This window comes from Oenanthe melanoleuca, chromosome 3 (assembly GCF_029582105.1).
Source record: "Oenanthe melanoleuca isolate GR-GAL-2019-014 chromosome 3, OMel1.0, whole genome shotgun sequence".
NCBI lineage: Eukaryota > Metazoa > Chordata > Aves > Passeriformes > Muscicapidae > Oenanthe > Oenanthe melanoleuca.
Window position 1 is genome coordinate 74,045,273 of NC_079336.1, and position 21,418 is coordinate 74,066,690.

At 53.7% G+C, this 21,418-nt stretch overlaps 2 protein-coding genes across 2 annotated transcripts in view; one reads left to right on the forward strand and one right to left on the reverse strand.

The window, feature by feature from the left end:
• Positions 1–618, reverse strand: part of TJAP1 (tight junction associated protein 1) — a 40,070-nt gene extending 39,452 nt beyond the window's left edge. Inside the window, exon 1 of the mRNA XM_056486470.1 lies at positions 454–618. The gene's annotated coding sequence lies outside the window, so the exon portion shown is untranslated. The remainder of the gene's footprint in view (positions 1–453) is intronic.
• Positions 619–13,396: 12,778 nt separating this feature from the next.
• Positions 13,397–21,403, forward strand: DLK2 (delta like non-canonical Notch ligand 2). The gene is made up of 5 exons (XM_056488295.1): positions 13,397–13,498; positions 15,035–15,098; positions 17,521–17,651; positions 18,215–18,359; positions 18,925–21,403. Exons 1-5 carry the CDS (start codon positions 13,426–13,428, stop codon positions 19,700–19,702), a joined length of 1,191 nt encoding a protein of 396 aa, XP_056344270.1. The 5' UTR covers positions 13,397–13,425; the 3' UTR covers positions 19,703–21,403.
• Positions 21,404–21,418: the final 15 nt, after the last annotated feature.

A 21,418-nucleotide genomic window follows, 5' to 3' on the forward strand; every position in this document is an offset into this window, starting at 1 on the left:
CAGCAACGCTCTCTGCAGAGATACTGCTTTCTCATCTCCCACACTACCTAACTCTCCATCACTCAGAAACGGCTACACCCTGCACGGACCAGGTTCCGCGTGCCGATCCCGTGCCTGCGCTCTCCCTGACACGGGTCTCTCCCCAGAAGGAACAGCTCTGTAACTCCCTGATCCCTGGGGCCGGGGCTGTGGCCTCGCCGCCCTCCCGCACCCGGCCCCCGCCCCACCTGGCTGACGTTCCCCCCGCCCACGGTACGACCCGCCCGAACCCACTGTCCTCGGGGAGCTCTACAACTCCTCGTCACACACGTGGACAGAAAGGCCCACCCCGCTCGCCGGGCGCTGACCAAAGCCCGCAGACGCCCGGGGGCGCAGGGGCCCCCGCCCGGGGCTTCGTCCCCAGCCAGTCGCGTTCCCCCCTCCCCGCTCCCGGAGCCCCAGCCCGGCTCTGACCCGGTCGGGCTCGGCTCCACCAGGGGTCCCAGTGACTTTGCGGCCGGTTCGGCCGCGGTTCAGCCCCGCCTCGGGCGCGCCCCAAACTTTGCCCCCGCCCGGCCCCGGCCCCGCGCTCTCGCCTTAGGCCGCCATTTTGCCGCGGGGCACGCCGGGTAATCCGGCGGAATCCCCACGTCGCGGCGTGGCTGCGTCATCGGGCGGCACGCGCGGGGGGGCGCGGGGAGGCGGGGCGGGGCGGTCCCGGCAGCGCGAGGGGCGGCGGGACGGGAGCTGCCGCTGGCAGTGCCCGGGGCTGGGACCCGATCCTGCCCCTTCCCGCCTGCCCCGGGACTTGGGAACAGCCTGAGGGGCGGCGGGACGGGAGCTGCTGTTGGCAGTGCCCGGGGCTGGGACCCGCTCCTGCCCTTTCCCGCCTGCCCCGGGACCTGGGAACAGCCTGAGGGGCGGCGGGACGGGAGCTGCCGCTGGCAGTGCCCGGGGCCGGGACCCGATCCTGCCCCTTCCCGCCTGCCCCGGGACCTGGGAACAGCCTGAGGGGCGGCGGGACGGGAGCTGCCGCTGGCAGTGCCCGGGGCCGGGACCCGCTCCTGCCCCGGGGCCTGGGAACAGCCTGAGGGGCAGCGGGACGGGAGCTGCCGCTGGCAGTGCCCGGGGCCGGGACCCGATCCTGCCCCTTCCCGCCTGCCCCGGGACCTGGGAACAGCCTGAGGGGCGGCGGGACGGGAGCTGCTGCCGGCAGTGCCCGGGGCCGGGACCCGCTCCTGCCCCTTCCTACGTGTGCCGTGTTCTGAGAAATGACCCAACAGCCTGGGGTGTATCCCGGCCTGTCACTAGGGAAATAGAAACCCAACCATGGGAGCAGGTGGACAGAGAGGGAGAAAGGTAGAGGAGTAAATGGAGAAACCCACCTGAAACCCCCCACCAAGGACAACTGTGTGCCTCTTAAAGGAGAGGTGCTGAGGACAGCATGTGCCAAGCAAAAGGTAGGCAAACCCTGGCACAATTTGTGAATGTGCTTTGATATTAAAAAAATCTTCCACTGTGTTGTTCTACTCTTGGGTCTTTGAAAAACCAGTACATATTAATTCCGTACCAAATCACCCCATTTATTCAACTCTGAGCTCAGACAGGTAGTTTTTCTATTACTTCTCTTGCTCAATGCATAGACTTATGCACCCACTGCTTCCATTTCCTATTTTCCATTCTTTCACAAACATCTCATGAATCGATGATTCACACAGTAAATAATGGAGCCTAGTTCTGAGGAAATTTGTCCAATTGAGAAAAGCCCTGATATAATTTACATGATGTTCTTCAGTGTACTACTACATTTACAAAGCCTTCAGATTTACATTCAGATAGTGCCAGGCTCACAGTACTGCAAACTCTGCCCAAATGGTCCCTCTCTTACACAATAAAAGACAGGTGCTCAGCAGGACCCTGCTTCCATGACCTTGGGAATACTGTGCAAAAACGTCTGCTGAGCGCCCAGCAAGTGCCGTCTGCACCACACCACGCGTCAGCCAGGGATATTTCAAGAAAGCCTTTGCTACTTGTGCCCCCATAAATTCTCAAAATCCTCCCTGTGCCGGAGTCAGATAACAAGCAGAAGGACAATGGCTCCAAGAATCCAGGCTGCCCATCTGCTCTGTACTTCCAGATTCTTGCTTCCACAGCACCAGCTGATGAAATTTTCATAGCTGATGAGGTTTCTCATTTCCACCGGGCCTTGCTGCCTTGGAGCCTTCACAGCTGTGGTCTGTTCAGGTTTCCATGGGTGAGCACTGATGGCAGCAATGATTAGAGTACTTTGCTTTCTTTTAGTGACTTGTCAGAGTAGGATCTTCAAGCTTTTTCCAAGTCTAGGTGAAATAAGTCCTGTAGGAAGAAGAGAGGCTGATTTTCAGATGGCCTCATCATTTACTGCTTCCATTAAACTCAACTCTTCTCAAAATCAGATCTCAAGGTCAGACTGCCAAAGGGAGACAGGAACGTGACTTGGGCTGGCTGAGCACCAGTCACCTGCTCCAAGCACCAAAAACACTCTTCCCTCAGATCCCAAAGGCCTTGACTCCCAATCCTTCTTCCTCTCCACATACATACACCCTGCCTTTCCCCATATCCGGTATGCTTGTGAGCTGGACTCACTGTTGCCCTGAGCCCAGAGGTGCGACATGATGCAGAAGCATGATGTTAGGTTACATTATATTCATTTATATAACACCATTAATACCAAAGTGCAGCTCCCTGCTAGAGCCAGTTGCTCGCTAAAGCCTCTGAAGTTCAATTAACAAGCACCAGGTAATCTAACACTTGACTCCCAATAATCCTTTTATTTTAAGGGGCCTCTGGCGGATGTAAAGCCCTCAGCAAACAGTCCTGGAAGTACATTTGAGATTCTCTCAAATACCAGCTGAATTTATGACCCTTAGTGAAGAGCAGGGAGGAATCTATTCAAAATACTTTCCAGTTGGCAGCACTTTATATAGACCCTTGTAACTGAATAAAAGGAACCCCTGGAGGGGCAGGTGCCACCCTGTGGAGGGACAAATCCCTCTGAAGTGCCTATGGTCTTGGCTAGTGAGAAAGGAGATGCCAGAAATAATGTCTCCCCACCAGAAGAAGGCAGTGCAGGCTTGGTCCTCTCAAGTTTTCCATCAAACCTGGTCAAGTGGGGAAGACGGCGGGGGCTGGACAACCCCTTGGTGGCTGACTTGGAGGTTGCCACCTACCTGAGAGTTGCAGAGGTGAAGGGTGTCCTGTGAAACACTTGCCTCCTTGCCTACTTCTCTAATTCCAGCTGCACAGAGGATTCCCCAACAGACATCAGCTGGGAAACCCTCAGAGGCAAAGGATGTTTCATGGATGGGCTGAGCCTAACAAAACTGAAAGAGCTGAGACTTAGTTTGAGCAGAGCTTTCACTCTGGGATATGCCAATACAAGAGGATCTCAGCACCCAAAACTAACAGCATTTCAGGAACAATAAGATCAGTGAAATACTGCCAGCCTGTGACAGTCAAACAAGTCTGTGGATGTCGAATTGGACAGCCAAACGCATTCTGCCAGTATGCCTGGAGCATACACCTACCAGACAAATACAGCCAACCCGCCAATAAAACAGTTGCTAAAAACATACCCACGTGTGTAGTTCAGGCCATCCCACCACATAAGAGTGAGGGCTGGAACTCAATTTGGAGTTTAATAGATTAAACACTCAAAAAAACACTGAAGTCTTTTCACAAGCAAACACATTCCCCAGCATTGGTGGCTGAAGAACAGAACAGTGCTGACCCAACCCAACCCAAAATGCTGTTTATCTTATGGGACTGCCCAAAGGCACCCATTGTGGTTGGGATGTAGTTGCGCTGGGCACTGCACAGAAAGACAAGCAGACACAATATCATGCTCTCAAGAATCCCTGAATCTCTTGAATCTCCCTCAAAGCACCTCTGGCAATGTGAAATGGAAGATGAAGGCAGAACTGGGGAACAACGACAAAAAATCCACCATTGCACACTCCAGTGCTTGGCACAGCTTGGTGGTTTCATGCCATCACGGGGTTTGAGCAGAGTACGAGGTACAGCTCACACTGGTATTTCAGACATACACATACATTCCCTCAACCTGTATGCTTGAAGAATATGCTGCATATCAATGATTGCCCATTACAATTGCTGCCTATGCAAGCCTTCTATATATTTATAAATGTGTGTGTATAAAAATAGAATAAAATAAATATATATCAGTGACCCCTACTGGCCATTTCTAGCTAGCCACAAAATTGTGCAGCAACAGCGAGCTCTTGCCTGTTGCTGAGGTGCAGTATTTCAAAGTGAGGCACAGAGCACAGAGCCTGGCAGTGGTGTATTTGTGCTCTTTCCACTCACTTTGTGCTGGTTGCATCACTCCTGGGGGCAGGCAGCTGAAATTGGGATTTTCTGACCTCAAGTATTTGTTTGTGGCATCCCACTCATTTCTCTGCTCACCGCCAGCTCCATGCCACGATCCCAGCTCTTGCACTGAGCCCTGTACAGGTGCCTCCAACTCTTACCTGCACAGTTACAGGTCTCTGCAAGGGACCAGATATTGGGCTGTGACCTTATACAGGGTGTTTTTTCCAGAAAAACTCAGTTCCCAGCTGGGACCCACACCACAGATACCGCTGCTCAAGGTCAGCTCCCTACAGAAGAAGCTGCCTCAGCACTGCACAGTTTCTCCTCCTGGCAGCCTCACCTTAACCTCATCAAAACCCACTGTAAATTCTTCACCCCACTTGGTGCTAAATCCAGCATGAGTGCTGCTGTGCAGCAGAGACTGAAGGGCCCTCCTGGGCCAGTGATTTACCTTGGTGAAGGAGTGGAAAGAATGTGCCTGACAGGCAGGATGGCTGCTCCAATGCAAGGCAAAATGCCATAGGAAGCAAAGGCTTGAGTCACTGTGTCAGCCTCAGACCAAAACTAAAGGGGCTCTGCCTCCCTTCCCCTTCGCCAAAACTTGTTTAGCTCGTCATGCTAATAGAGTGTTGGAAATTAACTGAGTTAAAGGTATGTGGAGAGGAAGGGGGAGGATGTCTCACTGGAGCATATGGGGAGGTGGTAGAGGGCTAGGTGTAACGCCAGCTCTCCTTGGTGTGTGCAAGCAGACAGGGCTCCATCTGGGTTTGGGCACAGAGCTCGCTGCGTGCAAGGGGAGGACACCACACACTGGGGTACTGGGGTTGGCACCACGGTACACAAATGGGGAGGGAGTAGCTGATCCCCCAAGCCCTCTGAGGCACAGCAGGGACTCGTGGGCTCTATCATGTAGACACACATGGCTGTGTGTTGTCTCTCAAAGAGCCCTTCTGCATGCCTAGTGTGTGCCTCCAACGCACAGAGACTTTTTTTTTGTGAAATCTGCAGCATTGCTCTCCCTGTGGAGCTCTTGTTGTTTATAGGGACGGGTCCAGGCAGGCCAGGGAGGAATTACCTTTCCCTAGGACACGCTTGGTGCTTGGCTGAGCACACCACTTCTCTGCTTCACGGGAGCTGCTGAAGGCCAAGGAGACAGCCAGTCTACAATTAGCCTCCCTCCCAACACTCGTCCACATCCCCTGGGGCTGCTAATTATGGACTCCTCTGCAGCCAGGGTTCAAGTCTTTCTAAGCACAGGCCATAGTTTCATGAAATGACCTTGACATTCTCTGCAACAGGCTCTTCTGCCAGGTTTCACTGCAAACACGATGTGCCATCCTCTGTAAATACCCAGGAGAAAGCTCAGAGGCAAGCACTGAGAAAGCACAAAAGATTTGCTTCAAGAATCTCCCATTAAATGCATGTGTGCTCCTGATGAGATTAAGAGGTTTCATTGCTAGAGCTGCCAGCTGGAAAGGCAAAGGGAGACCGCATAGCTAGAGATGGGCTTTGAGGCACCCACGGGTGTGTGCCAGCAAAGGGAAAGCCTGGCGGACATCTCCTTCCCGCTCCAGTCCTTCCAGACCTCCTCCTGGCAAGCAGGAGGCAGGTGGGGGGAATGGATACACCCCCTGAATCAGTGCCCTTGGGAGAGCCCTGACATTAGCTGTTGTACATGCACACAGAGGGAAGCCAGAAATCACAGGGCAAAACAAGACCCTACACCTTCTCATTAACTCGTGAGGGTTTTTTTAGGGGGGTTTACTCAGCCTTTTGAGCTGTGGGGACACAGGCAAAACCTCTTTTCTCTAACTGCCCTCCATATATATACCCCAATCTCTTTTCCTCCCTCTTCAAGTCTAAGTCTTTTTCCTCCAGAATTTAATCTTTTTTCTAAATTTATTTTTCCCCTAGTACCTTTGTCTTGTCTTGGATTGAAGTACTGAGGGTGGATTTGAGGAATCTGCATCATCTCAAAATAACGTGTGACTTAAGCTTACTTTTGCTACTCCTCACAGTAGGTTTGAAGGCTGTCAGGTACTGAATTCAGGTCCATCACAATGACACATGCATTCTCCCACACTCAGAGGATCTGTTTTAGTGGAGCAGTCAGTAAGATTTAGAGCAGGCAGTCAGATTTTAGCTAGCCCCAACACAGCAGCTGCCTAGTGGAGAGTGCAGACCACCTCTCAGGAAGCAGCAGCCCTGGTGATGAGGAACTCCCTACATCTGACTCTGAGAGCAGGAGAAGCAAGCTGATGAAGCTTGGATGGAGGCTGACACTTTGAACAGCCAGGAATCACCTCTCCAGGACATCTCACACGCACCACCAGGGCATCCACACAGTTCATCCCACCTTGGCCTTGCTAATAGTAAATGTGTGCAGTGGGTATGCACGGATGATGCTTACCCAGGCCCAGCATCCTTTGTCTCCCAGGGCTGGGTCTGTGTGGCTCAGGGAAAGGTACAAACATTGCCCTGAACAAATTTGCTGCAGAATCTGCCCCTGTGGAAAGCTGCTCCTTATACCGTAGCCTAGAACTCATCTTCAGTGCCCTGGAGCAAAAGGGTTTATAGTTCTTTGGAGTTCATTCCTATTTATTCTTATTGTCTACATAACTGTCTAGTCAGGTTTTTTAAACTAATGCCTTTTCTTGTTACCCAGTGGCAATGAGTTCACTAGATCATCAGTGTTTAGGATGAAAGTAATCCTCCCTGTCATTCATTTAGATTGCACTTTTTTCTCATTTTGCCTTGTATCCTGGCAGGTCGCGAAAGAAGCAAATAAAAGAAGCTCATGCCAAGTCTAGGCAGTGTTCCCAGATACTCTGGGGTCACCAGGACTGTGACAGTGGACTTGGGCAGCATTTCTGGAGGCTTTGGGTAAATACAAAATATATCTCCGGGTAGCCCAGGATGGCTACTCTTAGCGCAGTACTGGAACGTAGGAAGGTGAATCCAAGGGCAGCTCCCATTCCCTGAGGCAAAGGGAAATGCTAATCCCCCGGCAAAGCCACCAGGCTAGGGGAGTTGGGTACTTCCCAGTGGCATTTCTGGCGGTCTCAGCTGGACACTAGGAAGATTGGAAGAGTTTTTGGAGGCTTAGCTGCATTTTTGCCACCAGCGATCAAAACTTGGGGCAGGGTAACACCAGACAGAGCCACCAAGACCTCAGCTTGTCCTTTTCTCCATCATTCCCCAGGTATGCCATCCGTTCTGCTATTGAGTGCAGGCATTGCTGTCTGCCAGCCTGGCCATGCTCTACAGTGTGGCAGAGCATTGAGATGCTGCAAATAGCGAGAAAAGAGCCTGGAGGTTTTCTATCTTCAACTTCCACCCCCTCCCTGCTTCTCTTTTGCCTGCCCCCTCCACTTCCCCGCTGAAGGCACAAACACCTACTGCCCATGGAAGCTATTTCTAAGCAATCCCGGGCATCTGGGGAATGAGGCTCTGAACAAATATCGGAGCGTGTGTGTGCAGAGAGTGCACACACATGCACACACACACACACACATGCACAGCCACGGTGCTGCTGCAAAGTCAAATATAGACCTTGTGGAAGGGGAACAATGGCTGGGGTTGGGTTACATGGCTGTAGGGCCAGCAAGCTGCTGTTTGTTGTGGGCTGGGGTGGAATTGGAAAAGCAAGGGGGGTGGGATGGGGGAGAACATTTGTTTTAACCTAGAGACCCCGGGCTGGTGCTGTGCGTAAGGCGGAGAGAGTGACCCAGAGCAAGAACTGGAGAGGATGATCATTTGAGTTGGTAGCTCAGACGTGTTTGCAGTCTTTCTCCAGCTTCTTTGTGCTGCTTTTCTGCCTTTCTTGAGGAATTTGAGTGAGCAGGAAGGGGTGAATTTCTCTGGGCTTCTGCACAGGGAAGAGTTTCTGCTCTGGAGAAGGCTTCTTCGTGAAGGAGAAGAGGCAACAATATCTGTTTTCTCAGCTCAGCATCTGCTTCTTGTCCCTGATGTCTGGCTGCCTCCAAGGTGCAGGTTCCAGACTACGGAAGAAAGGGAAGCAGCTTCAGCTGATTTTGACAGGTAATTCCTTCCTCTGTCTGTGAGTGGTGACAGTGTGTTGGGATGATGGTGGGGGAGGGAGTCTTCATCTGGCATGCATTGGAGGGAAAATCATGACAAGAGGTTACTCCAGTTCCGACTCCAGGTCCCTGCTTTGTGGGATTTCCTTCACTGGAGGGAAAAGACATGGAGGGACTCATGGCTAGGAAAAAATCCTTCCTAATTCTGACCCAGCAGCTGTTCCATCTGAGACGCCTCTAGGGATGGCATGGCAGGGATCAGAGTCTAGTAGAGCAGGGTCTAAGCCAAGCACAGGAATCCCCTAAATGCCCATTTCTTGAGTCTGCAAATAGAGCTGCTCTGATTAAATAGTAGTGGGCAGTCCATGGACTGACATAGCAAGCCTGAGACACGGGGAATGGGACAGGAGCCCTTTGGCATGGAGGAAGGGGTGCACCCAAGATCCACATTGCATGGGTCCCTTCTCCCTTCTCTGTAGTCCCCTTTTACTCCCATCCATCCCTGCCTGTTTCTCTCTGTCATACATGCAAAGCCAAGCCTCAAACCACAAAACACATTTCTTCAGATATCCCACCTTCTGAAATCCCACCCTGGATTTTATTCTTCATTCCCCTTCCTCGGAGCTCAGATCTTCAGCAACCAACTTTACTGCCTCAGGCTGGACAGCCCTCATTTGGTGGCAGAGCTCTCACCTCAAGAGAGGCAGCACAGGGAGAGACACATCCTATTTTGCTGTCTGCAACCTAACCCCATCTCCCTCTCTCACAGTGCTCATGCTGTGCAGATACTTACGGGTATCAGTATATGGTCCCTCTGCAGGCCCCCTCCTATCTGCCCATTCAAATGCACACACAGCACCCAGGGAGTTTTCTTAGGCACGTTTAGCCAAGTGAGAGTTAAGAGCACCCGGGCATGGCTGTGCAATGACGTTTCAGTACAGTGCAGTCAGGTCCAGGGCAGATCCCAGCAGAGGAATGTGGGAGCAGACGAGGATGCTGCAGGAGGTGGTGTTCTATCTGACACAGTTACTGAAGGTGGTAGGATTTCAAAGAGGAAGTGAGGGTGAGGCTGAGCAGAGTGTTGGAGGTGTCGCCAGTAAACCCTTGGCCTCCAACCATGACTGGCAAAGAGTGCAAGGCAGGGTGTTGTGGGTGTCAGAGCAGAAACATGGATCAGTCCCAATCCTACAGCTGTAGCAATGGAAGGAGAAAATGTCTGGTTTTAAACCAAGTACCAAGAGCTGTGCTTTGCCCTCAGCCTTCCCCTCTCATGTTTACTGTAAGCTCCAGATGTGGTAGGAGTCCGTCAAAAGCAGGCTGAGTTCACTATGAGGGATCAGGGGATGAGAATGGATGTAGAATCACAGGAAGCATCTCAGGATAGAGCTGGTGCACACTTGTCTCATAAACATCCAAAGAGCTGATAGAGCAACCTAAGCAGGAGGTTTGGATTTCTCTATCCCTCTGTCTATGGGGTGATAGAGACAGGAGGAGGAGAGCAAGGAAAGGAACAGGGTTCCTGGCTGACAGGAGAGCAGGAAGGAGGCAGGAAGAAGGCAGCTCCTGCAGAGGTAGGCAGAGTGGTAGGCCCCCATTTTATCACTCATTCACGTTGTCCAGCCATGCCAAGGATGAGCAAGCAGGGGTCCCTGCTCAGAGCTGGGAGAGACCTTGGCTTGGATGGGGTTGCTCCTGGGCTGTTACTGGGTCCTGGACCCTGCAGAGCTGCCCATGGCTAGCAGGAACTGCAGAGGGCTGCAGGGACTGGAGAAGGTAGCAGGGATGGGGTGAGCTTTGTCTGAGATGAGACAGTGTGAAAACATCCATTATGTGCTGGTAGGGCATAGTTCTTCTTCCTTCCTGGTGAAAAACAGCAAACCTTATGGGATACAGGAGTAGAAAAGAGCTGACTGATGTGAACTTGCAATCTAATTAAGAATTGCTAGGACCCTTAAAGGTGATACGGTCCTGTCAATTAGCAGAAAGACGATGCAAGGTGAGGAGGAGTGGGCAGCAGTTTCTTCTGAAGATGTGACAGCCCAGACCCTCTCCTACAGTTGCCTTATTGTTTCTTATAGTCCACTGGAGTGCTGACGTCCGAATCTCGTGAGCGGTAACGAGAGAAATGCTGGGGACCACAGCTTCTCTGGATAGCTTATTTTTTGTGGGGTGACTACTACAAGTTAAACCTTTATTTTAAAGATGGGGCTTCTTAACCCTACGGTTTGCCAGTGGAGGGGACATCAGGGAGGGGCTGCAGTAGGTGTTTTTGCTTATTAGTACTATTTCAGACAATCTGAGCAAAACGAAGCCTCGGACCCTGGTGCACCTATTTCTGAGAGGGGCTCCAAGCTGAGACGCTCAGCGCCCGGCGGCACCGCGCCCCGAGCCCCGGGCGGGGGTCCCCCCAGTAAGGCCGCGCCCCTGCGGGATCGCCAGCCCGGACAGCTCTCCATGCTCTGCGCTTGGTGCCGGGGGCCGCTGAGCCCTGCAGCCGCAGCTCCCCGGGCCGTGCCGGGGTCCCCCCCCGCCCCCGGCGGCGGAGCAGGGCAGGGGTGAGCGGGCAGGGGTGAGCGGGCAGGGCGGGCCGGGTCGGGGGCTGCTGCGGTTTGGGGCGGCGGGAGGCGGGCTGTCCCGGGGAGGGAGCGGGATGTGCAGGCACACGCAGCCGCTGGCAGGCGGCCGGGGCTGCACGGCGGCGGCGGCGGGCGGAGCGGCGCGGCACACGCGGCGGCGGCAGCGGCGGCGGCGGCGGCAGCGGCAGCTCCCTCCGCAGCCCGCGCCTCGCCAGCCCCGCCGCGCCGCTCCGGGCATGGCCGGCCCCCGCCGCGCCCCGCGATAGCCCCGCCAGCCGCCGCGACGCCGAGGTGAGCAGGGCCCGGGGACAGCGCCGCGGGGACCCGCACCACGCCGGTGCCCTTTCCCCGCCGCCGCCCGGCCGCAGGGACAGCGGCGGGCTCCGCGGAGGGTGCCTGCGGGGACGGCCGTGGGGTGGGGTGGGGTCGGGAAGGCGAGCACCCCCGCGGCCGTGCCCTCCGGGGGCAGCAGGGCTTGGGGTGGTCCCAAAGCCCTGGGGGGAGGGGGCGGGGGCAGCGCGGCGAGCCGCAGCGGCGCGGCATCCCCCGGCTTCCCAGCCCTGCCCCGGACCGCAGCCCGGAGGGGTCCCGATAGCTTCAGACTAGGGGCAGTGCCTGGTACCCCACTCCTGGGGATGTCCCTGGCAGTCCCCAAGCGCACAGCGGTCTCTTATGCCCTCGAGAGGGACGTTAATGGACTCGGGGGCCACCTCGCAGTACCTGGAGGTCTGGTAGCCCCCAGCCCGGCCAGGCAGAGGTGGACGAGTGGGACGGAGGGAGATCCCTCGCCCGTGTCCTTGTGACCCAAAGCCAGGCCTGCCCAAGTGGGAGCTGCTCACACCTTTCCTGGGAACCAGCTGCCGCCCAGGATGCCGGGGTCCGGGGCGACCCCGGGGGTTCTGCTGGGAGCAGCACCCATGGGATGGCTGCGTCCGGAGGTCTGAGAGGCTGCGCCTCGAGTGGGGAGCTGCGGGGGGGAAAACAGCCTTTGGCGTGTGATCAGAGCTTATGCTTTTCACAGCCCTGCAGGAACATGATACTCACTCTTCAGCCCTAAATTATTTTATAAGTTTCATAGCAATTGCTTCACCCTCTCCTGAAATGCAGCAGCTGTTTGCCACTGCCCAGTGTTTAGGGGCAGGAGGTGAAGGAGGGTCCTGCAAGCGTAGTGTCAAAGGGACTGTGGGGAGGGAGGATGCAGCAATCCATGGTGGAATTTGGCTGGGGCAGTGACAGTAACATCCTGTAGCCCCTCTGAAAGTGCTGCTTCCTTCGTTGGTTGTGGTTTGTTTGCTGGAGAGATGCTTCAAGCAACATCATTGTTTTTATGGGCTATTTTGTCCAGTCCAGGCAGGTGAAGCTCTTAGCAGGCACCCCAAAACCTCTTCCTGCAGTGTATGTGTGCATGTAGGTGGGTGGGAGGACTTATGTTTCCATCTTAGAAGTCTCTCACACGACTATAGACCAAACATAACCTTCCAGAGCTAAAGAGTCAAGCTGAAAGTGGAATGGCCCCTGTTCATCACACCCACGCAGCTGGATAGAGTCTGCTCCATACCTTCACCATTCTCCTAACAGAACTCTTTAACCCCTCCCATCTCATTACAGTAATATATTTATGATATCACCCTCGAATTTCCTGCCCTTAACAACCCCAGAAGGCTGGGAGGGAATGAAGCATTTTTGGAAAGTATTTAATGCTGCTTCAAGAGGGCAGGAGGCGGTCGGAAAATAGATGGGTGCAGGAACCCTGGGCTGACGGGGCTCTCTGCAGGACAGCTGAGGAAAAGGACCACACCTAGTGAGAGGTGTGTGTTCACATTTCCTGCCTGGGGCTGCAGCCCAGCTCTAGTGCCTGCTGCTACACTCTCTTGCTTGGACAATGAAAGAGGGCTGCTGTTTACTGCCTGGTCCTCTGCTAGATCTGCTGGACTCCCTGCTGTCCTGCAGGGTTTGAAAAGCAGCCTGGGCATTGTGAAGAACACTCAGCCCATCCATTCATTCAAACGTGTGCAGGAGGACCTTGTTTAACACACAGCTGAAGCCTCGCAGATATAAGGAGGGAAGATTAAGGTCCCCACAGTTGGGTTGGTATTTCTGGAGGTTTCTGATCTCTTGACAGCAGCTACCAGGGGTGGGTGCTCTAAGATGTGGTGTAACAGCCTGAGCTATTACACAGTCAGGATTGCGTGTGCACACTTGGTTCTCCTGTACACACATTTTCAAAAGCTTTTTAATTCTTAGTGCCCTAACACTGACTTAGAGGAAGGAGTCTGGATAGACAGAGGGGAGTGTGGTGACAAGTCTGTATAAAACTTGATGTTTCAACTCATAACTCCCAGGCAGTAGAGAGGAAAGGATGTGTGAAATGAAGCTGTGAATCCCTGAAGCCAAGGGATTTTGCTGAGCTTGCTCTTTTTCTCTCTGTAGGTGTTCATCTCGGTGGGGCCACACTGACCATGCTCAGGAGCTTCTGTCTCCAGCTCATGTCCTTGATTTGGATCCTCTTGGCCCATCATCAGCTTGTGCAAGGTGAGTCTCTGTAGACATAGGTCCTTCTCTTTCATATCCGTCTTTCCAAACCTGTCCTTGGCATTGCTGAAGTCTCCTCAGTTTTCCATACAAAATAGAAATGGTCTGACCTGGAAAAACAGAAAATGCTGCACGGTCATTAGTCACCTGGGGTATGACACTGGAGGCACCTTAGAAACTCTTGGCCACAGGTGTGGCAGTGCCTGAGCAGACTGGCAGAGACATCCCTGCTGCTCTGTCTCCCTCAGTTAGGGTGAACCAATGAGCTTGTTCAGGGGGAAGAAGGTCCCAAAAGTGAACAGCTAATCCTGGATCTAGTGAGACAAAATCCTTTCCCAAAGATTAATTTGCTCTATCCCTCCTCCAAATAAGAAATTAATTCCCAAATCCATGTGCCAGGAGAGATGGTTACAAAAGGAAAGGTGGTAATACCCAGGTTTGGGGCTGAGCACTCCCAGGATGCTGCTCCAGCTCCATAGTGATTTGTTTTAGGAGGCTGTTACCCTGTGCAGTGGGACCTGCTGCCTCACTGCAGTAAAATTGCATGCACAGGGGATTTATCCCCCTGCTCATTTTCCCAGACAGCACAAAATCCTGCTTGGGAAAGCCTGAGTGCATCCCTAGGCATGGGGGCTTTAATCTGCTTTGGTCCAGGATGGAGGGGCTCAGGTAAGGACATTCACCTCCTGGGCCTGGCCTGGGATTGCATAAGACTTCTAGAGAAAGCCTCTGCTTCTTGACATTTACTCTAGTTCTACTGCTCCTGGAGCCAGAGTGAGCCAGCTGCCCTGTGGAGCTAAAATGCAAGCAAGTGATGGGGAAGAGGGGAAGGTGGAGATGAAAGGGAACACCTGGCACAAAGAAGAGTATGAGAAGTGGCACAGCGAGGCCATGGCTCAATTACAGCTTCTGTGGCTTTTAAATAAATAAACAGAACTGGATACCTGTCCCCATGTGATGCCAAATCCTGCTTCCCTGTGCTGGAAGGGGAGTGCTGGCAACTGGAAGAGGGCAGGAGCCCCTGTCAGACCGCTCTGTGCCAATAGCTGTCCTTGGGGACAGCAACATCCTGGGAGGTAAAGAAAAACCATTCTTTCCATTTCCATCCTTTGTGCCCCTTGCAGTATTTGGCACTGAGCTTTCCTACTATACTTGCGGCAAGACTCTGGGACTAAGATCCCAGGTGGACCAGTCCCTATCACACAGGTTGTCTTAATGCATGGGCAACCCCAGGTCTTGCCCAGAAGGGCCCGAAATCTAAGGGAGGCAGCAGAGAAAAGGTGGGGAAGATGACCAGAGACTGGGCAGTTTTGAAGTAGAGCCCCATTTCTCATAAAGACAGTGTTACTGCTGGTTGGGTTACTGTAAAATCCTCATTTCTTGTGTGGCATCCAGCAGTGAAAGGAAGGTTCCCCCACCTTACAGTTCTGGGGACAGGTAGGCTGAACACTTAAGGAAACACCCAGTGCCATGGGCAGACATGGAATCCTCTACAGTCTCTGCTTAATCGAAATCCACATGTCTCTTGTCTTGTAGGGGATGACTGCAGTGAGCGCTGCAATCTCGCCCACGGCTGCTGTGACCAGGATGGGAAGTGCAGGTATGGCTTGTCTTTGGCTCTGTGCTGCTCCTGACTGTAACTGCTTTCCCTCCCTTGACACTGTGTCCCTGGTGCCTACACCCGTGCCCAGAGCTGAAGCACCTCCTCCTCCACTCACCCACTGGAATCGATGACTCTGCTCTCTTCTTACCTGACACCTTCTGGAGTGAGAGATTTTGATGCCTCATCCTCTTGCTGGTCATCTCTAGCCTTTGCTCCTGTGCTTCCAGGGTGCCCACCTTCATACACTGACCAATGTTATTCTGCTGAGCCCTTTTTGTCTAGAGGGAAGCCTAGTCCAACCTGGCCATGCCTGGGTGATGGGAAGCAGCCTTCAGGCTCAGAGATGATGAGGGAAAGTCATCAGGCAGCAGGGCAGGCATGAGGGTTGGTCAGATTGCTTGGCCTCCTTGCTGATTGAGGTGGAGGTGCTCTCCCTGGGGCAAGGAAGAGAAGAGCTTCCAGCCATGCGTCTAACTGAGGGCTTCAGGGATCCCCTCTCAGAAGCCTGAGCTGTGGTGGGGATCTCTGGATGTATTCATAAAGGGTTTCCCAGCAAGCTGTGAGCTACAGCAGCAGAAGTGCATATGTGGTACTTGGCATCCCAGCTCCAGCTGGTGCCCAGATCCTGCAGGGTCAAAGCTCAGAGCCTGACCCTGCACTTCAGCCTGGGAAGCACCCATATAACTGCTCTGGACTGCCACAGACCCACTGCCTGTTGTCCCACTGTAGCACCATCTGGAGCCCCCATTCTGTAAGGCAGCCCCAGGAGGCAAAGGCTAGCTTTGGGCTGGCTGGGACACCTGTGGCTGCAAGGGGGACAGACTGCCCAGTGCCACCCTGTTCTTCTCACCAGGGCACAGTCAGTCTCCTTTCACAGGACAGCCCCCAGTGCCACACCACACCTGGGCCACTTGTTCTTGCTGACTGCCACGTCAGGGAGTGTCCAGTTCTGGTTTGGATGGGCCCCTGTTTGCAGCTGCATAGGCTCGTCCCTGAGCCCTTTCAGCAGCTGTGGCTGCTTGGGGGGAGCAGGGTGCTGCCCTGGGGAGAAAGGCCACAGGTCAGGACGTGGCCGGTGTCCCAGCTGCACACGTGAGTTGCTGCTGCTGATTTCAGGCCTCCAGAGCATTTGCTGAATCTTGTGGCTTGGCAGTACCTCAAAATCACCTTAAACTCAGGAAGATTTAGCTACTTACCTGGCCCTCTCCCTGGCAATTTTTAGGTTGGCCAGCTCCCTTTTGGAGAAGTGGAAGGGTTGATGACGCCTGCTCCTTGCAGGTACTGGGGGGTAAGGCTGTCCACATCCTTCTGCTCAGGGCTGTCCAGGTATGAATGTATTTCCCCAGACTATACCAGGCACATGGTATCACCTCAAATCCCATTAAAAAGCTTCTAATTAATACATATACATATACATATACATATACATATACATATACATATACATATACATATACATATACATATACATAACCATTTTCCTCATTCCTCATCTCTTTGGAACAACATACAGTGACAACAGCCAGTTCAGGTTTGAAAGTGCAGCTGTGGACCAGCCCAAAAAACTGCAGTCACCGCACACTGTCCTGAGCCCCAGCCGTGAAAATGAACCCTCTTTCTTAATCTGGAAACCGTGTTGTTTTTGTTAGGTTTCATTTTGTACTGTTTTGAGTACATCTTTTGTTGTGGCTTGGTGCCACCTCCTTTCAGCTCTCATCTTGTTATCACTTGCTTTTTTCCTTGGAGCTGGCAGGTCTGAGGGATGCCTGCCACTGGAGCAATGCAGCTTGGCTTTACTTAGTTATTGCCACTGCCCTGCTCTTCTGGGGCCAGAAGGCTCATTGTGTGCTGCAGGTTTTCTCATTGTGCTGTCCTTGTGAGCTGGCTGATAAGTCTATTCTGTGCACCAGCCATAGCAAGCAAGGTCTCACAGCTGGATTACCATGCACTCCAGACAAAAAATGACACACATTATAATGAAAAGAGGAGCAGTGGAACACAAGGACCTCAGCAGCCTCTTGTCCTTTTCCTTCAGGAAGCTCAGGGTTAGGGGTGGGCTTTTCTCTGCCTTTCAGAGAGGCTGCCTGCTGTGGGAAGCACAGGAATTGCTGAGCTAATGCAGTGGTGTGTACAGAGCAGCTGGTTGGAGGAGAGCAGAGGGATTTGGGTAGTGAAAGTGAAGCTGCTGAGCTCTGGCTGCTGGCCACTCACCCTCCCTGGCTGCAGAGGGTGTCTGCTCCTGCTTGCTTCCTTGGACAGATGAGATGCCAGTACTTTCCTCTGGAGGAGGGAGCTAGGAGGTCCATGGGGCCTTTGGGAGGGTTTCTGAGCACTGTGGGAGCCCTGCACAGCACGCAGCCAGCTTTTCTGCAGCTGCTGCTGGGATCTGATGATGCTGCTATGCCCTGTGCTCCTGCAGGTGCGATCCAGGCTGGGAGGGGGAGTACTGCGAGGAATGCGTGCGTATGCCGGGCTGTCTTCACGGGACGTGCCACCAACCTTGGCAGTGCATCTGTCACACCGGCTGGGCTGGCAAGTTCTGTGACAAAGGTGAGTCGTGGGCTTGACCTCCCCGCCTTTGGTGTGAGGGCAGAAGCCCAGCACATCCTCATGGACATGTCAGCCAGCATAGCCAGAAGCCACCTGGGCGATGCCGTTTTGGCTGCCTGGGAGATGGGATGTTGCCTGGCTGCCACAGCAGGGACCATTCCCTTCCTGCAGAAGGGGTCAGACTGCTGACACTTGTTCCCTGGCTGTATGGGCCAGTCTCAGGAAAAGGAACAGATGAACTCACTGTTCATTTCCCATGCTGTGTCAGGACTCCCCTGCTCTCCCCAAGGCTTCCTGCCTTCAGCAGGTGGCTGGGGGGTTCCCCTTCTCCTGTCCCAGAGACTCATCTGTACCAGGGAATCTCCACTGGTCAGACAGTTGGCATGCACTGCATCTTCACAACCACACAGGCACTGCACTGTTGCTACAGATGCCTACTGGAGGGGAGAAGAGAGAAGCTTCTGCCATTTCTCCATCCTAGGGGGTTTGGTGGGTTGTGTTTGCACTGAGTTGGCCACATCAACCTTCTTTTCTCCCTAATTCCCACCGTTTTTTCCCCTCAGACATACACATCTGCGAACACCAGTCCCCCTGCCAGAACGGGGCACAGTGCATCTATGATCGAGATGGGGAGTATTCCTGCTTGTGTCCAGAAGGTTTCCACGGGAAGGACTGCGAGATGAAGACAGGACCTTGTGAGAAGGCAGGGTGAGACATTGCAGTGAGATTATACACAGCATTAACTTTGGGTCACACACAGACAAGTGGAGGCCCAGCTTGGCTCGTTTTCTGTGAATTTCCATACACTAATGAAGTTAAGCCAAAATCACCTTTGGCTTTGGTTTAGCAGCGTGTAGTGCACAATCCTATCAGGGCAAGGGCTTTGTTGCAATCTGAACAGATTCCTGTCCCTGCTGTAGGAGGACAGGAATCTGTTCATAATGCCTGGGACATCCTATCTCCCAGGCAGCCAAACTGCTGTAGGCGTGATGGGCTGACATCCATGATACCTTTGGGGAGCATCAGGAGGGCATGTTTCCTCTTCAGATCATTTGGCTGAAGACTTTCCCTGGTGGGTGATGGGCCTGTGGACAGCCACAGCCTTTGAGGTCCTGTGGCCTCTCACTCAAGGAGACAAAAACTCCCACCCAGTCTTCTCCTAGAGATAGGACCCACAGAGAGAGCTGGACACACTGACCATGCAAGCCTCCCTGGGGTGGGGGAAGCTTCTTGGTCTCCAGGGCTATGACCCATCCTTGCTCTCTCCACACAGGTCTCCATGCAAGAATGGTGGGCAGTGTCAAGATGAAAATGGCTTTGCCAGTAACTTCACCTGCCGGTGTCTCGCTGGCTTTGTGGGGGCTCTCTGTGAGCACGACGTGGACGACTGCCTGATGCGCCCCTGTGCCAACGGGGCCACCTGCCACGACGGCGTCAACCGCTTCTCCTGCCAGTGCCAGCTGGGCTTTGAGGGGCGTTTCTGCACCATCAACGTCAATGACTGCGCCAGCCAGCCCTGCAAAAATGGGGCAAAGTGCTACGACCGCATCAATGACTATGACTGCTTGTGTCCTGACCGTTTCACTGGCAAAACCTGTGAGATCTCCGTCCCTGAGCCCACCTGGTCTCCCCTCTACCACCCTGCAAACCATGAGAATGCTGGAGGTGTGAAAAGCACCACTAGTGAGACACCGGGGGTGACTCAGCCGGAGCCCATCAGGACTGTGGTCACAGGGCGGCGTGTGGCCAACCACAGTGAGAAAGAGCCGGGGGGAGGGTTGTTGAAAATCTCTGTGAAAGAGGTGGTGACCCAAAGGGACTCAGGGCTGAGTGAAGCCCAGCTGGTGACAGTGCTGGTGTTCGGGGTGCTGACAGCAGTGCTGGTCCTCGTCACTGTCCTGCTAATGCTGAGGAACTGGCAGAGAGGCCGCCAAAGGTCGAACTGGTGCCAAAGCCCTTCACAGGCTGCAAGAAAGCTCCAAGACCAGGAGTGTCAGGTGGGCATGCTCAACACCATCTTGATTGAGCCAAGGAAGACCACAGAGCTGTGAGCTGTGAGGACTCTGAACCAGGCCCTGGCCGGTCATCGCGCCGGCAAACCCCTCGACCTGCACCCTGCGGAGCTGCACCAGCGCTGACTGGGCAGCAGGGAAGGGCTCCCAGGGCACCAAACACATCAACAAAACCCTGGGTGTTGAGCACTGGTGTGATGGCCCTGCCTGGGTCTGAGCTGTCTCCTGTCTGGCTGGCTCAGCTGGCACCCACAGGCATTTGAAGGCAGGGCTGTGTTGGGCCAGCCCTGCAGGGGAGCGATGGTGTGCTGCTTGCAGCAGCCCGTGCCATGCAAGCACTGGCATCATCTCACACCAGCACTCAGAAACAGGACAGGTAGTGCTGAGGAGGGCACAGCCCTATTGCAAGCCCAAATACTGCCAGACCCTTTGTAACTTCTCTCTGTGACTATGGGAAGAGGCTTTATCCTCATTTCTGCTGGTGTTGGGATGCTTCTTGTGGGGCCTTTGGGACACTTGTGGCTGCATGGATCTCCCTGTCACAGTACTGTATGGGGTAGCTCCTGGCTCTTTCTGGAGGCTGTCATTTCAGATGCCATGTCCCTAGGGAGTGAGCCAACACCCTTGCTCCCTGGCCTTGTGGTTCTGTGAGCCAGTTTAAAGAGACTCCAAAAATCATTGCAGGTCTCATGCCCTTTCTTCTGCCCTGGCTGATGCACCCTTCTCTTGCTGTCAGACCTGAGGTTAAAAACATGTTCCCTACTTTTCTCCTGATAATCCAGGGGTCTCTGACCCACTTACCAAGCCGTCCTTTCTGGTCTCACAAATGACCAAGATCCTTTGCCTCTGCAGAGTGTATTTCTGTCTCACTATTTTCTGTCCTCTGGGGTCCTCTGGGCCTGAGCTGGTCCTTCTCGTATGTCCTCATAGGTGAAGCTGGAGATGGACAAGGCTATGCTGTGGCTGATTCAGGAGCAATGCAGGATCCAGGTCCTCCTTTCCTCTGCCATTCATCACTCTGAGGCAGGCAGCTGGCTCTAACCTCAAATCAGTCATTGCAGCATTTCTCGATAGAACAAAGGCTAAATTCCCCACAGTGGATGTAAGGACAGGCTCCTGAGCTTGGGATGAACATAGGAAGGAGACATAGAACTGCCCTCTCCACCATTGCTAAAGAAAGCATGGCTAAGAGGCAGTAGATGGTCAGGTCACTTAAGCTATGTATGAGGTCTGCTCCTGCCTGTGCTGGTCTGGTGTGCAGTAATCCGTGGCTCTCTCCCAGGACCAGGGATTTCTGTGCCTCCTCATGGGCATAGGTGGCTAAGCAGTGGGGCAAAACTCCCCACAACCCAAACCCTATTACTGGGTTGGAGGGTTGCAGAGCTGGGTTCAAGGTGGTGTGAAGTGAGCCAAGCAGTGACTGCTCAAGCAGAACTGAGACCTGGGAGAGGGGACTGGAGTTTCATCAGAAAGATTATTTTTTTAATACATGGATGGATGATGTACCTTTATCAAATAAAACAACTACAAGCCCAGAAACAGTGTATCAGAGAATCATAAAAAAATTTAGGTTGCAAGGGACCTCTCAACACCAACCTCCAGCTCTCAGCAGATCCAAGTAGATCAGGTTGCTCAGCAACTTGCTGAGTGTCTCCATCACTTCCCTCAAGAATGCAAACCCAGGTTGTGGCACAGGAGTTGTCCTGCCTTATTCTCTGTCTGCAGGGATGAGGATGGCTCCTACCCCTGTGCAGC